At 45.2% G+C, this 17,734-nt stretch overlaps 1 protein-coding gene across 10 annotated transcripts in view; it reads left to right on the top strand.

Moving 5' to 3' along the window:
* Positions 1-17,734, top strand: part of SLC36A1 (solute carrier family 36 member 1) — a 74,925-nt gene that overhangs the window by 46,325 nt on the left and 10,866 nt on the right. For 9 of the 10 annotated variants that reach the window (XM_032259840.1, XM_032259836.1, XM_032259835.1 and 6 more), the window contains one exon: positions 1,882-8,266. The exons of the other annotated variant lie outside the window; for it this stretch is intronic. In XM_032259840.1, the coding sequence (XP_032115731.1) occupies positions 1,882-2,153 (272 nt within the window). In that variant the 3' untranslated portion in view covers positions 2,154-8,266. Of the gene's footprint in view, positions 1-1,881; positions 8,267-17,734 lie in introns of those variants that run through there. 10 annotated transcript variants of the gene reach the window in all.

The raw sequence follows: 17,734 nt of genomic DNA, 5'->3' as shown, positions 1-17,734 counted from the left end.
GCAAGTGTCTTGGTTGTTGGTACCACAGCAGACTGGCTCTTTTGTTGAGTGTTAGGTGACCTATGATGAGAATGCTGTTTTGTCATCAGCCTACAGTTTTTACCTCCAATTTTCTCCATATTCAACCCTCAAGGTTTGGGGGATGTCACCAACTCTGTTTAGAAGCAGCTAGGAGCTGAAAACATACTGTTTTTAAGTTGCAGGGAAATTAAAAGACTAAACTTTTTGCACACTTCTCAGAGCCTTGAGATCAGTGAAGATGTTAATGAGAATTGCCATTATGGTTGATTAGTAGAAGAAGGAAAGATGAAGAATTGCCCCAGAGTACAACACTGTGGCCAGGTGGATCTGAGACTCGCTTTGCTGTCAGGCTTTGGATCCCTTGTCCAATTCTACTTTATTTGTTTTTATGGCTCCTCAAAAATCAACTTCAGACATTTCAGTTTAAAGTGTTTCTTACAAAATCTGGTCTCTAAATGCAATCCAGTCCTTTCTTCTGGTGCTCAGCCAAAGAAACAGTGATGGATTTAGACATTGGCTGCCTTGGACTGAGATGTTCTGGCAATCTCACCAGTGCGGTGCCTTCCTTAGAATGACTCGACTGCATTTCTGCTTTACAAAATGAACTTAGAAGCAAACTTCTCGTATACAATGTAACCCTCTCGTAGGAATCAGTGAGGTAGTAGATAAGCTCTGAAAATCTGTATCAGTGTTGGGAGCATCCAGCTGTCGCCCAGCAGTGGGAAACACAATCTGTTAAACTACATTTGATTACTAACAGGATAAGGATGTATTTTTCATGGCCAAAAAATGAATACTAATGATGATAACGTTACATGTAAGACATCCCTACTGTGTACCAGGCCTTCTGTTAAGCACCTGCATAACCTCATTTGATCATTATGACATCTCTGTGACATAGGAGCAGTTAATATCCCCATTCTGCCAACAAGAAAACGGGGGAATGGAAAAGTGCCATAACTTCCCCAATGCCACTCAGCTAATTATCAGCAGAGCCAGGATCTGAACACAAGAACCTAGTTCCAAAGCCGACAGCCCTCAATAAACTGTGAAACACTGACCTTTGCCCACCTGGTGGAAAGATCAGTGAGATGGGAAGCGTGAGGTCAGTGGGCATTAGGATGGGTGTGTTTGGTGAACCTTTCTCCTGCTTACAGCACTGTCTGGCAGTGTTGACAATGGCTGCTGTGGCACCCCCTGTGACAGTGCACCACTGGTCGTCAGTCCCTCCTTCCTCGCTCACCTGTGGTAGAGTTTCAGATGTTGGAGCTGGGATTGTCCTGACACAGAGATGCGGTCATTGTGTGGGGCTTTGCCAGTGGTCAGCCTGCAGACAGCACTGCCTTTTTTCACCTGTAGGAAAGTGCTCTGTGAAATGGGGTTTGATCATGGTGTCTATCAAGAAGGAGAGGTTTCTTTTCCTATTTGGTTTCTTGTTGGTTAAGTAGAGATGTTTGTGTTGAGCGGTAAGAAAATGAGCAGTTGCTCAGAAATGTCCACCTCCTTTTCTGTTCCCTACCCTCCCTTCTTTGATAGAAACCAGATGGCCCTGAAATATAATTTGGTTCCTTTTGCCAAGAAAGATGGAAGTCATGCACTCTAGCAAGAAAAGCTGAAAGCCTGCGGACTGGAGCCAGAAGATCCAGATTCCAGTCCCAGTTCTGCTGATGTTGCAGTGGGCCACCAGTTATTTCACGTTTCTGGGCATCTATTTCGCAGAGACTGGACTGGATAATGTCTAAGTTTTCATAGAGCTCTCAGTCCTTTAAGATGGGCAGATGCTGAATTTGCTCAACAGTAGGTAGATAGACCTCTCCCAGCTCTGGGCATCTTAAACAGGCATGTCCTCTCTCCCTGCAGGCATCTTGGCCATCCTCATCCCCCGCCTGGACCTGGTTATCTCCCTGGTGGGCTCCGTGAGCAGCAGCGCCCTGGCCCTCATCATCCCACCCCTCCTGGAGGTCACCACCTTCTACTCAGAGGGCATGAGCCCCCTCACCATCTTCAAGGACGCCCTGATCAGCATCCTGGGCTTCGTGGGCTTTGTGGTGGGGACCTACGAGGCTCTCTATGAGCTGATCCAGCCAAGCAATGCTCCCATCTTCATCAATTCCACCCATGCCTTCATATAGGGATCTTGGTTCGTCTCTGCAGCTGCCTACCCATGCCCTGTGTGTCCCCCGTTACCTGTCCCCAGAGCCTTAGGTATGGTGCAGGCTCTGAGGAAAGTCAGGGTCACTGTGTGGGAACCACTCTGCCTGGCACCTGGGTACCCCAGGCCAGGTAAGGCTGAGGGCAGGTGAGAGGTGGGGTGGCAGACACGCAGAAGTGCTGCAGTGACAGGGTTGTCACTGCTCACTTGTATCTATTTACACCCAGAACTTTCCAGATCTCCCCCATCATGCCTCCTCCTTCCTACCTGCCCTCTGCCTGCTGGTGCACCTCACCTAACTCATTCTCACTGCACAGTTCACTTTATTTAACAATTTTAGTGTCCCCCACCTCATGTTTTCTCCTTTTCGGGGCCAAGCATAGATGAAATAACTGGGAACTTCCCCTCTTTATAAAGCTGGGCTTCTTTCCCATCTCTCTCCCAAATGTTGTATCTCAGTATTTTTCCTATTCGAGTCTCCAGGGGGTGGCTGGACCTACGTGGTCATTTGAAACAGGCCCCCCAAGCTGGAGTTTTTAATCTTGACTCTGGCTTGCCGTGACCCCTAAGGCAATGCTTCCCTTCTCTGGATTCCTTAGTTATGGGTCACAGTACTGTACTCTTAGTTGTTTTAGCTCTTAAAACATATGAAATGTTGCCTAAACTGAAAATATTTATATCTTATTTAAAATCAGATTTTTGTTTTTAGACTGTCTCTAGATTTGGGGTTATTACAAATCGCTTCTTCCTCAGTAAACTTTGACTCAACTTCTCCTGCTGAAAAGAAGCTCGCTCCAGGAGATGTCTGCTTGGGTCCTCAGCACTCTTTGCTGAGGACTCAAAGGTTTTAATCAGGATCATCTAAAAATGTACCTCGGTGAGGAGGCGCGGATTTTGCCTCCTGTTGACCAGCCTGGTTTCATATGAAAAGACACTGAAGGACTGCAGAAATGTTGCGGGTGCACCAGGCCAAGGGAAGTGTGGCTGAGTGAGAGGCGTATGAAGTGGGGCTGTGTACGTTTCAGCCTCAGCCCATGCCAGGTGAAAGGATGAGCAATGCTCAGTCACCATCAGGCTGGGACGACACCCGCTCTGTTGCCGCGGATGAGTAGCTGAGGTCAGTGTGCACAGACAGTTTTAAATTAAGTTCATAATCTTTACAGCAGCTGGTCTGACAACTACGTGTGGTGCTTGGTTGTTTACAATCAGTGGGGAATAGGGCAGAACCAGTGCCCGGCCCCACGCTGCCTCTGTGGCCTGGACTTTGAAAGGAACCATTGAACCACTGAACACTAACGAGCCCTGTCTTTCCCCCAGAATGCCTCCCTGGGTATCGCAGACAGCCTTGAGGTTGGTCCTCCTCAAGGTCAGCCTTCAGATTTGGGAGCAAACTTCAAAGAAGGCAGAAGAAGATACATTGCCTTGCTGTGCCTGTCTCTTCTTTCCTCTTATTGTGAGAAATATTTCAGAAGGTCATTGATGAATTCCCCCTCTCATTAGCGCTGTGTGTGTGCACGTGTGTGCACATGTGTGTGCTTCTGTGTTCCTGTGTAAGCAACAGAGCACACTCCTTGTCTTTTCTGTTCCTGTCACCAGGCTCTTGCTTCACTGCAGATACGGTTCGCTCCGAAAGTTAGTTGAGGGAGAGCAGCAAAAATGTATCAGGAGTTTTGCTTCTGTGTTTCACTAAAGCTTATGGGGCTCTGACCCACTCACATGGCCCCAGTTTTTTCTTTCTCTTCTGTTCCAAAGCCAGGAGAGCTGACTTCCAGGAGAAGAGATGGGAAAAAGGGGACTCTCATTGTAGTGGCTCCCGACCTACCTAATAATTTGTTAACTTGAGAACATGCCATCATTGTTGACTTGTTCTTCCGTAGGAGAAGGACGGTTTTCACCCACCCTTTCTGTTCTATGGTGGACTCTAACAGGTGCTATATGACCGAGAATCTAGCTGGGAGTAGCAGAGGCCCTGTCTTCTGAAGTTTCACGTTTAGAAGTTATCACCGTGGGCTCAGAAACTGTCATCTCCTGGTTCTAAGCTTGGCCTCTGGCAGCCCAGCCGCTATCTTAGCTGTCTTCTCAGTGGTGCTGAGAGTGGTCTCAGTGAGAAGGCGGATGCCAACTGGAGGGCCAGACCTGTGTCCTTCCCACGTCCTCCTTGGTGGACGTTTCTCAGAGCTGCTAAAGGCCATCCTGCCCAGCTGAGGTCTGAGACGGGGACTGTGATGCTGGGACCTGAGGGCTGGATGGTAGAATACTGGGGTCCCCCAGCTCTTAGGAAGATACAGGCTATTGCTCCCATGGTCTTGACCTGAGAACGTGGTATGTAGGAGAGTTGGCTGTAGCTTTAGGATTTCTGGAAGCCAATTTGGCATGGCCAGTTTGATCTCTGTCTTGTGTTCCTGCTACACTGACAGACTGTGTGGCTCTTTGGAAACACCCAGGAAGGGGCTCCAGTCGGAGGATCTTCCTGGCTATGCAACTGCACAGCTCTTAGGCATCACGCAAAGGATCAGCCAGACAATGGTAGTGGGAAGAAGCCCTTCCTCCCCTTCCGCAAGCAGCTCTCGGCCAGCTCAGAATCTCTTCTGCAGCCCCCAGGGCTTCTTGAAGCAGAGAACCCTCCCTGGTGTCTTCCCAGGATAAGTAGAAATATCACAGAGCAAAGGCCTTCGGGAGTTGTGAGGCTGCATCTGCTGGAGCAAAGAGAAACCCTGGGCTTTCTGTCCAGATACTCTTGAGATCTATGACCCTGCTCCTGTCACCCCAACTTCCCCAAACCAGAGGTAGCTTTCTCAGAGCCCCTTGGGGGTTTTCTCCTCCATGCTGCTGTTGGGGGCAGGCTTCCAGCTGTCAGTGGGCAGTGCACATCCTCCTAAATGCAGGCACTTGCCAGGGAGAGTGTGAGCTGGCATCTTTTGTTCACCCTGCCTAGCAGTTGTCACCATTCACAAATGGCGTTATTTATATTGTGCTGCTGTCCAGCTGCTAAGAACCCTTCATCTGCACAAGCCCTGGCTAGATATGTGTGAATATGTGGCATCTTTCCATTTCTGTTGTCCTCTTCTATCCCACCTCTGCAGCCAGATTCATTGGCTGATGCTCACTGCTCACTATCTATCCCCATGAAATTTATAGTTTTATCAATAGTCTTAAAGTGTTGATCTCAAACATGTATATTAGAAAAATCATGTTTCTTCTCTCTCTTCTCTCATCTTACTTTTCTCTTCTGATTTCTCTCTTCCTAGAACACGATCTCTGTTTAACACCAATGTTCACCTCATATTTTTTAGAAGTGCAAAAAGCTCAGTTTATGTCTGTTTACAGCTCCTCTCCTCACTGCTCACAGCAAGCAGGTCTGTAGCAGTGGATTTTATTTTGTAGCTGATGAGATGTTAAGGCAAGCCTCAGCATCAGCCCCCGCTAGGTTCACAGTGCTGCTTCCTCGAAGAGAAGCCACAGAGTCCAAGTGGCAGGACTTGAGGTTGGCTTCCAGTCTGCCTTAGAAGTTAATTTTCCAAAGTACATTACAAATCTCTGAGGCCATTAGGGGAAAAGGAAGGAGTGTGGTTTGTCTTTGAAATTACGGTTAATACTTTTCGGCAATAAGTCTGGCTGGTCGCAAGGCTGTTTGCCCCAGCAGCACCAGCCTATGACATCTCTTCCCTTTCCTTTGTGCCACCGAGTCGTTCCCTGGCCAGAGGACATAAGTGGTGCTGATAGGAGGCTATCAGAGTGAGGAAGGTAGGAAATGAGGGTGCAGGGTGCCTGTCATTCACTGTGTTATTTGGTTTGAATCAAAGTGATCCTGGGGAAGATGTGTTCTTTCAGTGGGTAATAAAATCAGTAACTCTATTGTAGAACATGTCAATCGATGTGTGAAGAAAACAGAGCACACAGTAGGTGTTGATAACCAGACAGTACTGTGTACGTCACGTGGCTGCGTGGATGTGCACTGCCAGCATGGTGTGTGTGGAGATGTGGCTCATGCCAGAGCTTGTAGAGCCTGTTTTGGGTTTTGCACGTGGATCATATGTTAAGCTTTTTCTTTTCAATAAATGAATTTTATTTTTTATTTTTGAGAGGTTGCTGTCTGTGTCTCTTTTTTTTCTTTTTATGTCACTCTGATCCCTTTATTAGATGCTGGGTTCAATGTTTCTGGCTTATGCCACAGAGTTCATATGGGAAAGTGGCACAAGCAGTAGACCCATGTATGGAATTAAGAGTTGCCCAAGAAGAAAGGGACCAGTAATGCTTTGTTTTGTTTTTTCTGTTAGGCATTCCTCCCCTCCCTAAACCTCCTCCTGCTTCTCCTGAAAACTGGAGTAAGAATTTTCAGCCCTCTCCATGCATAGCAGATGAGCCCACGTGACAGATGTCATAGCCAGTTTTATATGTGTCAACTTATAATTCAGTCACACACTAACCCAGGTGTTGCTGTGAAGGTATTTTGTAAATGTGGTTAATTAACATCTATAATCAGTTGCCTTTAGGTAAAAGAGGTTTTCTCAATATTGTGGGTGGGCCACATCCAATCAGCTTAAAGGCATTCCGAGCAAAGCTGAGATTTGCCTGGAGAAGTAGTTCTGCCTCAAACCTGCATCATCGGCTGCTGCCTACGGGCCAATTGCAAGTGCCAGGTTGTTTACCTGTGCTTCTGACTGGCTGTAAATTATAAATCAGGGTTCCCATGATTCTGTTTTGGGGTTTGATTTGTTAGAGCAGCTCACAGAACTCAGGGAAGTACGTTTCCCAGTATATTATACAAAGGATACAGATAAAGAGATATAGGGCAGGGGATGGGGGGCAAGGCGCAGAGCTTCCATGCCCATCTGTGTGTTCCACCCTCCAGGAACTTCTGCAGGATCAGCTCTCCAGAGCTCTCCAAACCCTGTCTCTCCTCTTGGGCCTTTTATAAAAACTTAACTGGGTAGGCATGATTGACAGCCATGTGGAATTATGACTGAACAGATAAATGTAAAATGTAATATTAATAGACTGGAGAAACCCAGGAAAGAGATTCTTCTTGGCCTCTCCATGCAGCATTCCTTCATCCAGAGCATAGAGCAGGATCACTTCTGAAATGAGGGTCTATGACTCACAATTAAACAAGGTAATTTTTTATGGCCAGCTCTAAGACAGAAAGCCAGAGGAAAATTAAGTTTTTTTTTTTTTTTTTTGGTTTCTATAGACTATCTTGGGGAGAAATAACACGGGCTATGGAACTTAGGAGCCAGGAACTGTGTACAAAAACCAACATATATATATATATATCATAATACCATAGTCACATAGACAAGGAAAAAACGACCATCTGAGCTGCCTCCTCTATGATTTGAAAAGTAATCTTTGTTGACTACTGAATTAAACAAGTTTAAAAACAGAGCCTTCAAGGAACACTGTTAAAGTGTAACATTTTACTAAGAGAGGAAGGTAGAAATGTAGTCTGTTGTCTATTTTCATTGTCAATATCATTTCTGGAACAGGAAGGTCAGAGATTTAGCAGCTATACCAAGCCGCCAACCAGTAGGTAGCAGCACTGGGATACACAAGCAAGTCTCGTTCCAGAACCTGAGCACCTCCCAAGGCGCTACCTGTCTTTGTTGCAGCCTCAAGAGGGAGGTTTGCCTTGAGGAATTGTGAGGGTTAGAGAGAATGTTGTAAAGTGCCATATGTTATAATCACAAAGAACTTCTTAAACATTTTCTGAAATATTAGCTGACCTGAAGAAAACCAGGACTCCAAAGTACTTCTGCTTGTATTTCCTGCTGTCCATTCATGCGCTGATGTCTTGCTCGCTTCCTCTGCGCAGGGCACTCAATCCTCTTTTAGATTGTCCACCTCTTGAAGTTTTTATTTCTACTCGCATTTATACCTAATGTAATCCCTTCTTCCAGAAAGCCAGGGCTCTGGGGTAAGCCCATTGCACTACTGGAGGCATAAACCTGAGTGACAGTGGACTGAATTTGAACCCTAAGCCTGGGGCACTTTGCTATGTAGGCTGCCTTACTTAGCCCATTGCAGTTGTTGTGCTGAGGAACTATGTGTGTCTTTAATGGGTATGCTTTACTAGATCCTTGGCCACTGGTCTCCTTAAAAAAAAAAAAAAAGTATAATTTACATGTAATTAAATTACATTTACCTTTTTCAAATGTATAGTTCAGTGTGTTTTGCATACAGTCATGTGACCACCATCTCAATCAAGATACAGAATGTTTCCTTTGCCCCTAAAAGGTCCCTTGTGCCCCTTTTCAATCAATCCCAGTCCCTGGCAAGTGCTAATCTGTTTTTTTTCTGTCTCCAGTTTTGTCTTTTCTAGAATGCCGTATAAAACCATTATATATGCCGCCTTTTGTGTCTGGTTTCTTTCATTTAACATAATCATGCTTTTTCTATTCCCCCATGTTGTTACCTGTATCTGTAATTGGTTCTTTTTATTGCTGAGTAGCATCCATTGCATGAATGAATCATAATTTGTTTATCCATTCATTAGTTGATGGGCTGCTTTAAATTTTCAGCTATTTATGGCTTCGTTATTTTAGTGTAAATTTCTTATAAATAATTTTAAAAACTGCCTCTTATTCTTCCTTTAAAACTCACTTGTAACTGCTGCTAATCAGAGTATGTTACGAGGACAACTTGAATTTGTGCTCCCCAGCGGCCATTCTCAAGTTTTGGGCTCAGATATACTCTATACTTAATCATAAAAACAAATTAGCTATTATGAATAAAGCTTCTATGAATACTCATGGACAGGTCTTTGTGTAGACGTATGTTCTTATTTCTCTTAGGTAAATACCAAGAGGTGAAATGATGGGGTTGTATGGGAAATGTGTGCTAACTTTTGGCAAATTGTTTTCCAAAGTGGCCATATCCTTTTGGATTCCTAATGTCTAACAGTTACAGTTGCCCCATATCCCCACCAATACTTAATATTGTGATCTTTTAAATTTTAGCCCTTCTAATGGGTGTAAAGTGGCTTCTCGTTGCAGTTTTAATTTGCTTTTTCCCGATGACGAGTGATGTTTTGCACCTTTTTATGCTTATTGGCCTATCTTCTTTAATGAAGTATTTGTTCAAGTATTTTGCCTCTTCAAATTCAGTCATCTACTTCTTTCGATTTAAGCTTTTTATTTTGAAATAATTGTAGATTTACAGGACGATTCAAAGGCACTGGAGGGAGGTCTGGTATACCTTTCAGCTGGGCTTCCCAGTGTTAACATCTCGCAAAACTGTAATACATTCTCGAAACTGGGAAATTGACATTGGCACAATCCATAGAGCTGATTCAGATTTCATTAGTTATACATATACTCATTTGTGTTTGTGTGTGTGTGTGTGTGTGTGTATAGCTGTGTGCAGTTTTATCACGAGTCGCTTTGTATACACCACCACCACAAGCTAGATGCCTAACTGTACCATGACCTTAAGACTCCTTTATGCTGTTTATGGACATCCACTCCCGTCAGTACCCCACATCCCTAACCTTTCCCAGAAGCCACGAATCTGTTCTTCATCTCTATAATTTTGTTATTTCATGAATGTTATATAAATTGAATTATGCCATATGTATCTTTTTGGGATTGGCTTCTTTCACTTAGTATAATTTCCTTGATGTGCATCTAAGTTGTTGCATTTAGCAATAATTTGTTTCTTTTTATCATTGAGTAGGGTCCCATGGTACTGATGTTTATTCACTCACTGAAAAGAAATGTACATAGTTTCCAGATTTGGTTATTACATATAAAGTGCTATAAATGTTTGTGCAAGTGTTTCTGCATGAAGATAGGTTTTAATTTCCCTGTTATATGTGCCCAAGAATGCGATTGCTGAATTGTACGGTGATGTGGTTTGGCTGTGTCTCATCTTGAATTTCCACACATTGTGGGAGGTGATTGAATTGTGGGGGCGGGTCTTTCCTGCACTGTTCTCCTGATAGTGAATAAGTCTCATGAGATCTGATGGTTTTTAAAAGGTAGAGTCTCCCTGTACAAGCATATTCTCTCTTTTGCCTGCTGCTATCCAGATAAGATGTGACTTGCTCCTTCTTGCCTTCTGCCATGATTGTGAGGCTTCCCCAGCTATTTGGAACTGTAACTCCAATTAAACCTCTTTCTTTTGTAAATCGCCCAGTCTCAGTTATGTCTTTATCAGTGGCGTGAAAGCAGACTAATACATATGGTAAGCTCAGTATTAGTTTTAAAAGGAACTTCTAAACCATTCTCCAGAGTGGCTGTACCATTTTACTACTCCACCAACAATGTATGGGTGATGTATTTCCTTTGCAACTTTGCCAGCCTTTGGTGTTATCACTATTTGTGGTGGTTTTGTTGTTGTTGTTGTTTGTTTGAGACAGAGTCTCACTGTGTTACCCAGGCTGGAGTGCAGTGGCTCACTGCAACCTCCACTTCCCAGGTTCAAGCGATCCTCCTGTCTCAGCTTCTTAAGTAGCTGGGGCTACAGGCGCATGCCACCATGCCCAGCTAATTTTTGTATTTTTAATAGAGATGGGTTTTGCCTTGTTGGCCAGGCTGGTCTTGAACTCCTGACCTCAGGTGATTCGCCCACCTTGGCCTCCAGGGCCTCCCAACACTACTTGTTATTTTAACCATTTATCAGATCCTGTGTTTTGTTGGACTTATACTTAAGTATTTAATTTTCTTTGGAGCAATTATAAATGGTAATTTTTTTATTCCAGTTTCAGTGTGTCCATTGGTAGCATATAGAAATACAATTGTCTTGCGTATTTTAATCTCGTATCCTGTGACCTTTCTGTACTCAATAATTCTGAGTTTTTGGTTACATTTCTTGGGATTTTCTTTTTAGACAACCATGTTGTCTGTAAATAGAGATAGGTATGTTTCTTCTTTTTCAATCTGTATCTCTTTTCTTTTCTTTTTGCCGTATCGCAGTGGTTCAAATTCCCAGTTTGAAAACAAGTGGTGAGAGTGAACATGCTAGTCCTGTCCCTGATCTTGTAGGGAAAGCATTCAGGCTTCACTTTAAGTATGATATAAGCTGTACAGCTCTTATAGAAGTTCCCCTCTATTCCTGTACTGAGATATTTTAAAAATCATTAATGAGTACTGAATTTTGTCAAATGTTTTTTCTGTATCTAATATGATCGTACAGTTTTTCCTTTTTCACCTTTTGATATGGTGGATTCCATTGATTGATTTTTGAATATTGAACCAGCCTTGCTTACTTGGAATCAATCCTACTTGGTCATTTTATATTATTCTTTACATTGTTAGATTGCCTTTCATTTTTCACTCACCCTGATATTTACTCTGACAGATGTAGACTCTAGAATGGTGCCTTTTTAGAAATGAGTAAAACCATATACATAATTACTAGTTTTGGCACAAGCGTTCTTTTGCCCCAGGCTAGATTCCAGCTGCTCTGGTGCTGCATAAAGGTTGCATGGGTTTCTTTAGAACAGGGTTTCTTTTTTTTTTTGAGACGGAGTTTCACTCATGTTACCCAGGCTGGAGTGCAATGGCGCGATCTCGGCTCACCGCAACCTCCGCCTCCTGGGTTCAGGCAATTCTCCTGCCTCAGCCTCCTGAGTAGCTGGGATTACAGGCACGCACCACAGAACAGGGTTTCTTTTTTGTTGTTGTTGTTAGGGAGACAGAGTTTTACTCTTGTTGCCCAGGCTGGAGTGCAATGGCACGATCTTGACACCACAAACTCTGCCTCCCAGGTTCAAGCGATTCTCCTGCCTCAGCCTCCCGAGTAGCTGGGATTACAGGAATGCACCACCACGCTCAGCTAATTTTGTATTTTTAGTAGCGATGGGGTTTGTCCATGTTGGTCAGGCTGGTCTCAAACTCCCGACCTCAGGTGATGCCCACCTCGCCCTCCCAAAGTGTTGGAATTGCAGGCGTGAGCCACCACAGGGTTTTTTAACCTCACTCTTATTGACATTTGGGGCTGGATAATTATTTGTTCTTAACCTCACTATTGGTGACATTTGGGGTTCTGTGCGTTAGAGAATGTTTAGCAGCATCCTGGGCCCCTACTCACTAGATGTCAGTTGCACCTTGCAAGTTGTGACAACTAAAAATGTCTCTAGAATTGCCAAATATCCCCTTGGCAGGGGTGGGGGATGGGGTGGAAATCGCCACCTCAGCTGCCAGGAACCAATGCCTTAGACCATTTAGTGCCACCTACCTTTAGCTGGGGGGATGTCCTTTTACTGTGGCCATGGAACAAAGGAAAGTGCATCGATACAGATGCTACACAAAGAGCTGCCTTTTCAGTAGTAATGTAAAATATCTCTAACATCTCCTGAATGAACACTGATACCAACTACGCTAAGCACTTTATGTATGTTATCTCCTGTACTGAGTACAGGCAAGGAAAGTGCTGGTAATATCCCTACTTTGCAATCTAGGCATAAAAGGTTAAGTGACTTGCCCACGATCACATCTCCTAAGTGGTGAAGCCAGGTCTGTCTGACAATCAAGCCTCATGTCCTTGCCGCTGGAACTTACTCCCCTGCCAGCCGATTCCTTCATTTCCCTCGCCTCCTTCAGTGAGCACAGCACATTTCCAAGCCTGTCTTTTGACTCAAGCCTGATTTCACCCTGCCCTCCATAAATCACTCTCAGCCATCAGAACTACCCACCATTGCCCAAACACTTAAAACCTCTCGGCCTTCACTTTAGGTTTTCCCCTGAAGACCCTCCTTTCTGGGCTAAATCAGCAGCTCTGCTCTAAGACCCAGCCCAGATGGCTGGGCCTCTGCAGCGGACTTTCCCTGGCCAGTTCGGTCGGAACTTAGAACTCCCTCCTCAGCAACGCTGTCACTTCCCTGCTCTGGTTAGGCTAGTACCTGTGTTGGAGACATGTGACTACTTGGCCACATTCCCCAGATTGTGAGCTGCCTGAGGGCACTGCTCAAGTCAAATGGGATCTATCCCCACTCTGCCCTTGGGGGCTAATTGTGTATCTGGAATCTTTGGTTACTAAATTCAGTGTAGTCTCCTTCCCTAGTGAATAGTGGCCTGGTCTGGTAAAAAAAAGTTACATCACTATATTGTGAGCTCTGTATCAATCTAACCAAGCACCTTGCTTGGTTGGACCCTTTAGATTCATTGAGGAATTTTGAGTCAAGTTAAAAAAAAACTTTTTGCAGCTGGATGCCTGAGAAAGTTCTTGCTTTTCATTCAGCGAAACAGTCATTGCCCTTCTTCTAGAAGAAGGCAGAGGCTGCCTGAGGGCTTCCAAAGCCTGTCCTTAGACACTGCACCACGGGACTGATCAGCACCTGGGCCTGGCGCCCTAGCCGTCTGACATTGTATCAATGTTTCAAGCTGTGCAAAGAGGCTGGGTTGACTGTTCTATAGTGCACCAGCTGCAGGCCCTGGGCACGTCACTCTATGCCTTAGAACTTTACATACTGGGTCTTTTTTTGCCCTCTAGCTCTTTCAGATTCTTCACACATAATCTTCAGTTCAGCAGAAGTCGTTTTCCACCAAAGGCCTTTGTCTCTGCCTTCCTTATCCCCAGATAGTCACTTTTTGAGAGTTCTAGCCCAGGCCTTAGGCTTGCGTTGGAGACCCCTTGCTCCCCCCGCCAGAGCACTGCCCTTAATGCCTGGAAAACACATGTGCTTTCTGTAAAGGCTTGAGAACCACCCGTGTGACGACAACTCTGCAAGCCCTCCCTCACCCGCCAGCCCTTGAAGGAAGCTGTTTCCCAATTCTCCTGTTTCCCAATTCTTATACCGTTTGTCCCGGCGAATCCCAGCTGCGTTTCCTTCACCAACAGCGAGGCCTCATCTGGCTCCGGAAACCACTCCTCACAGCATGGCGGCAAGTCCCCACCGTGCCCCTCCCTTCCGGCCCGCTCCTCTAACAATGCTCTAGGTTGCTGTGCCACACTTAAGGCCTGGCCCCAAAAGTGGATGTAGGGTTTCAGGAGAGGCTTGGGGTTGAGCTCCAAGGTGGGTAGACCCCCATGTCCCCAAACCTGGACACCTTGGCACTGTGCCACCTAGAAATGAGCATGGCCTTCCCGGCTCGTTCTGAACTCACCTGCTCTGCTGCACTTGCTCCTGCTCATCAGTCCCCCGTATTTGTCATTTATTCACGAACCCAAAGGTAAGGCGCACCTCCGGAGTCAGGCTGATCTGGATTGGAATCCTGGCCCTGTCACTCGTGAACTCCGTGACTTACCTTATTTAAGTTACTAACACAAATTACAGGCCCCTCAGTTTATCTGTGCCTCGGTTTCTCCAGTTGTAAATGATGATAGCACCTACATCATTAGGGTTTTGTTGTTGCTGTTTTGAGACGGAGCCTCCCTCTGTCGCCCAGGCTGCAGTGCAGCGGCGTGATCTCGGCTCACTGCAACCTCTGCCTCCCAGGTTCAAGCGATTCTCCTGCCTCAGTCTCCAGAGTAGCTGGGATTACAGGCACCTGCCACCATACCTGGCTAATTTTTAGTCGAGATGGGGTTTCACCATGTTGGCCAGGCTGGTCTCAAACTTCTGACCTCAGGTGATCCAACCACCTCGGCCTCCCAGAGTTCTGGGATTACAGGCCTGAGCCACCGCACCTGGCCCCACATTAGGTTTTTGTGAGAATTAATTAAGACGCTAAGTGCTTGCACAGCACCTGGCATAGCAAATGCTCAGTAAGAGGAGGCGGTAGAGGTGGTGGCTGACGGTAGTGAGGGTAATGATGGTGAACTGAAATCTGCCTGAGCCCCAGAGGTTTGAGATGCAGGGATTCACCTGAAAACCTTCAGGCCTCCCCTAGGCCCAGTAAACTGGTCCTTGATCCCAGAGAGCCCTCTGGTGGCTAATCTGTGAAGGCGCAGGCTGCGGACGAAAAGGGGAAGGCAGGGCCTGGTGGATTGCGAAGGCGTCCCCCATCCTGGAGAATGGGAGGCAGAGAGGTAGTGTGTGGACATCCCAGGATGGGTGTCGGACCTGAGTTGGGGTCTTGCCTCTGAAATTCTGGCTGTGAGACCTCAGGCAGTCCCCTTCTCTGTTGGCCTTAGCCTTGCTGAACATTAGGAATGAGGAAGGCCAGGTCAGTGTTTCCCAAAGATGAAGAGGGGGCTCCTGACAGTCATTTTTCAGTCTGAATGGTTACATATTTTCATGGTGTCAGGAAAAAATACCCTCAAATCCTTTAGTGTAGAGATATTATTAAGATGAATAGAGAATATTTTGTAAACATCTAAATATATTTTTGAAGTTATTAAGTAAATAATAGTGCAAGTGGCCGGGTGCAGTGGCTCACGCCTGTAATCCCAGCACTTTGGGAGGCTGAGGCGGGTGGATCATGAGGTCAGGAGTTTGAGACTATCCTGGCTAACACAGTGAAACCCTGTACTAAAAATACAAAAAATTAGCCGGGGGTTTGGGCACACGCCTGTAGTTCCAGCTAGGCGGGAGGCTGAGGCGGGAGGCTGAGGCAGGAGGCTAAGGCAGGAGAATCACTTGAACCTGAGAGGCGGAGGTTGTAGTTAGCTGAGGCCGCGTCACTGCACTCCAGCCTGGGTGACAGAATGAGACAAGTTGCATTCTATCAGGACAAAAATTATGAAAGTGATAAGCAAAACAACAGAAATTTGGGCAACAATGGACAATTTGTGATATCCTGCACAGCCCTGATAAATTAATCCTATATATATGCTACCTGTCCTTTTTTGCTGTTTGTTTTTTGAGACAGAGTATTGCTGTGTTGCCCAGGCTGGAGTGCAGTGGTGTGATCCTGGCTCACTGCAGCCTCCACCTCCCGGGTTTCAACTATTCTCCTGCCTCAGCCTGCCAAGTAGCTGGGATTACAGGTGCCCACCACCACACCCAGCTCATTTATTTTGTTTTGTTTTTTGAGACAGAGTCTCACTCTGTCGCTCAGGCTGGAGTGCAGTGGCACGATATCAGCTCACTGCAACCTCCACCTCCCGGGTTCAAGTGATTCTCCTGCCTCAGCCTCCTGGGTAGCTGGGACTACAGGTGCAAGCCACCATGCCTGGCTAAGTTTTGTATTTTTAGTAGAGATGGAGTTTCACCATGTTGGCCAGGCTGGTTTTGAACTCCTGGCCTCAGGTGATCCACCTGCCTTGGCTTCACAAGGTGCTGGGATTACAGGTGTGAACCACATATCCAGCCTGGTATTATTTTCTGTCATACAGGCCACCGTCTATTGTTTATGCTTCAATAAGCTTTCCATTTACATGTATTGCTCACGACAATATGAGATAGCTGTTATTCCTATATTACTTACTATCTTCATCTTACTGAGGAATGAGAGGCCCAACTGAACTTTGGCAAAGGAGCAAAGGCACCACAATGGAGCAAAGACAGCCTTTTCAGCAAATGGTGCTGGACAGCTGGACAGCCCCATGCCAACAAAATGAATCTAGACACAGATCTTACATCCTTCACAAAAAAATAACTTAAAGTGGATCATAGACCTAAATGTAAAATGCAAAACTGTAAAACTCCTAGATGATAACATAGGAGAAAACCTAGAGAACTTGGGTTTAGCAAAGACTTTTTAATTAAAACACCGAAGGAACTGTGTTTAAAAGAAATAATTGATAAGCAGGACTTCCTTAAAATTAAAAACCTGTAGGGTGGGTGCAGTGGCTCATGCCTGTACTCCCAGCACTTTGGGAGGCTGAATCAGGCGGATCACCTGAGGTCAGGAGTTCAAGACCAGCCTGACCAACATGGCAAAGCCCTGTCTCTACTAAAAATACAAAAATTAGTTGGGTGTAGTGGTACGCATCTGTAATCCCAGCTACTCAGAAGGCTGAGGCAGGGGAGTCACTTGAACCTAGGAGGCAGAGGTTGCAGTAAGCCGAGATTTCACGACTGCATTCCAGCCTGGGCAACAGAGTGAGCCTCTGTCTCAAAAATAAATAAATAAAAATAAAAACTATGCTTTGTAAAAGACAGTGTCAAGAAGACAAGACACAGACTGAGAAAATATTTTCAAAGGCATATCTGGTAAAATACTGTTTTCTAAAATATACGAAGAACTCTTAATACTCAGCATTGATAAAACAACCCAATTTTAAAATGGGCCAAACATCTTAACAGCTGCCTCACTAAAGCAGATCTATAGATGAAAAATAAAATAAAAACCACACACACACACACACAAAATATGAAAAGATGCTTCACATCATGCGCCACCAGGGAAACGTGAAATTAAGACAACAGTGAGATACCACACTACACACCCATTAGACAAGTCAAAATCCAAAACACGGAAACCACCAAATGCTGGTGAGAATCTGGAGCAAAAGGAATTCTCATTCACTGCTGGTGGGAATGCAAAATGGTTCAGACACTTTGCAAGACCGTTGGACAGTATTTACCCAAAGGTGTCAGAAACCCATATCCACATAAAACTTGCACAAAGATGTTTATAGCAGATTTATTCATAGTTGCCAAAACTTGGGAGCAACCAAGATGTCCTTGAGAAGGTGAATGGGTAGATAAACTATAGTACATCCAGACGGTGGAGTAATATTCGGCACTAAAAAGAAATGAACTATCAAGCCATGAAAACAGACGGAGGAATCTTA

The sequence above is a fragment of the Sapajus apella genome, unplaced genomic scaffold (assembly GCF_009761245.1).
Source record: "Sapajus apella isolate SASKATOON/1434 unplaced genomic scaffold, GSC_monkey_1.0 scaffold112, whole genome shotgun sequence".
NCBI lineage: Eukaryota > Metazoa > Chordata > Mammalia > Primates > Cebidae > Sapajus > Sapajus apella.
Note: the sequence above shows the minus strand (reverse complement) of the source record. Positions and strands in the feature narration are given on the sequence as shown.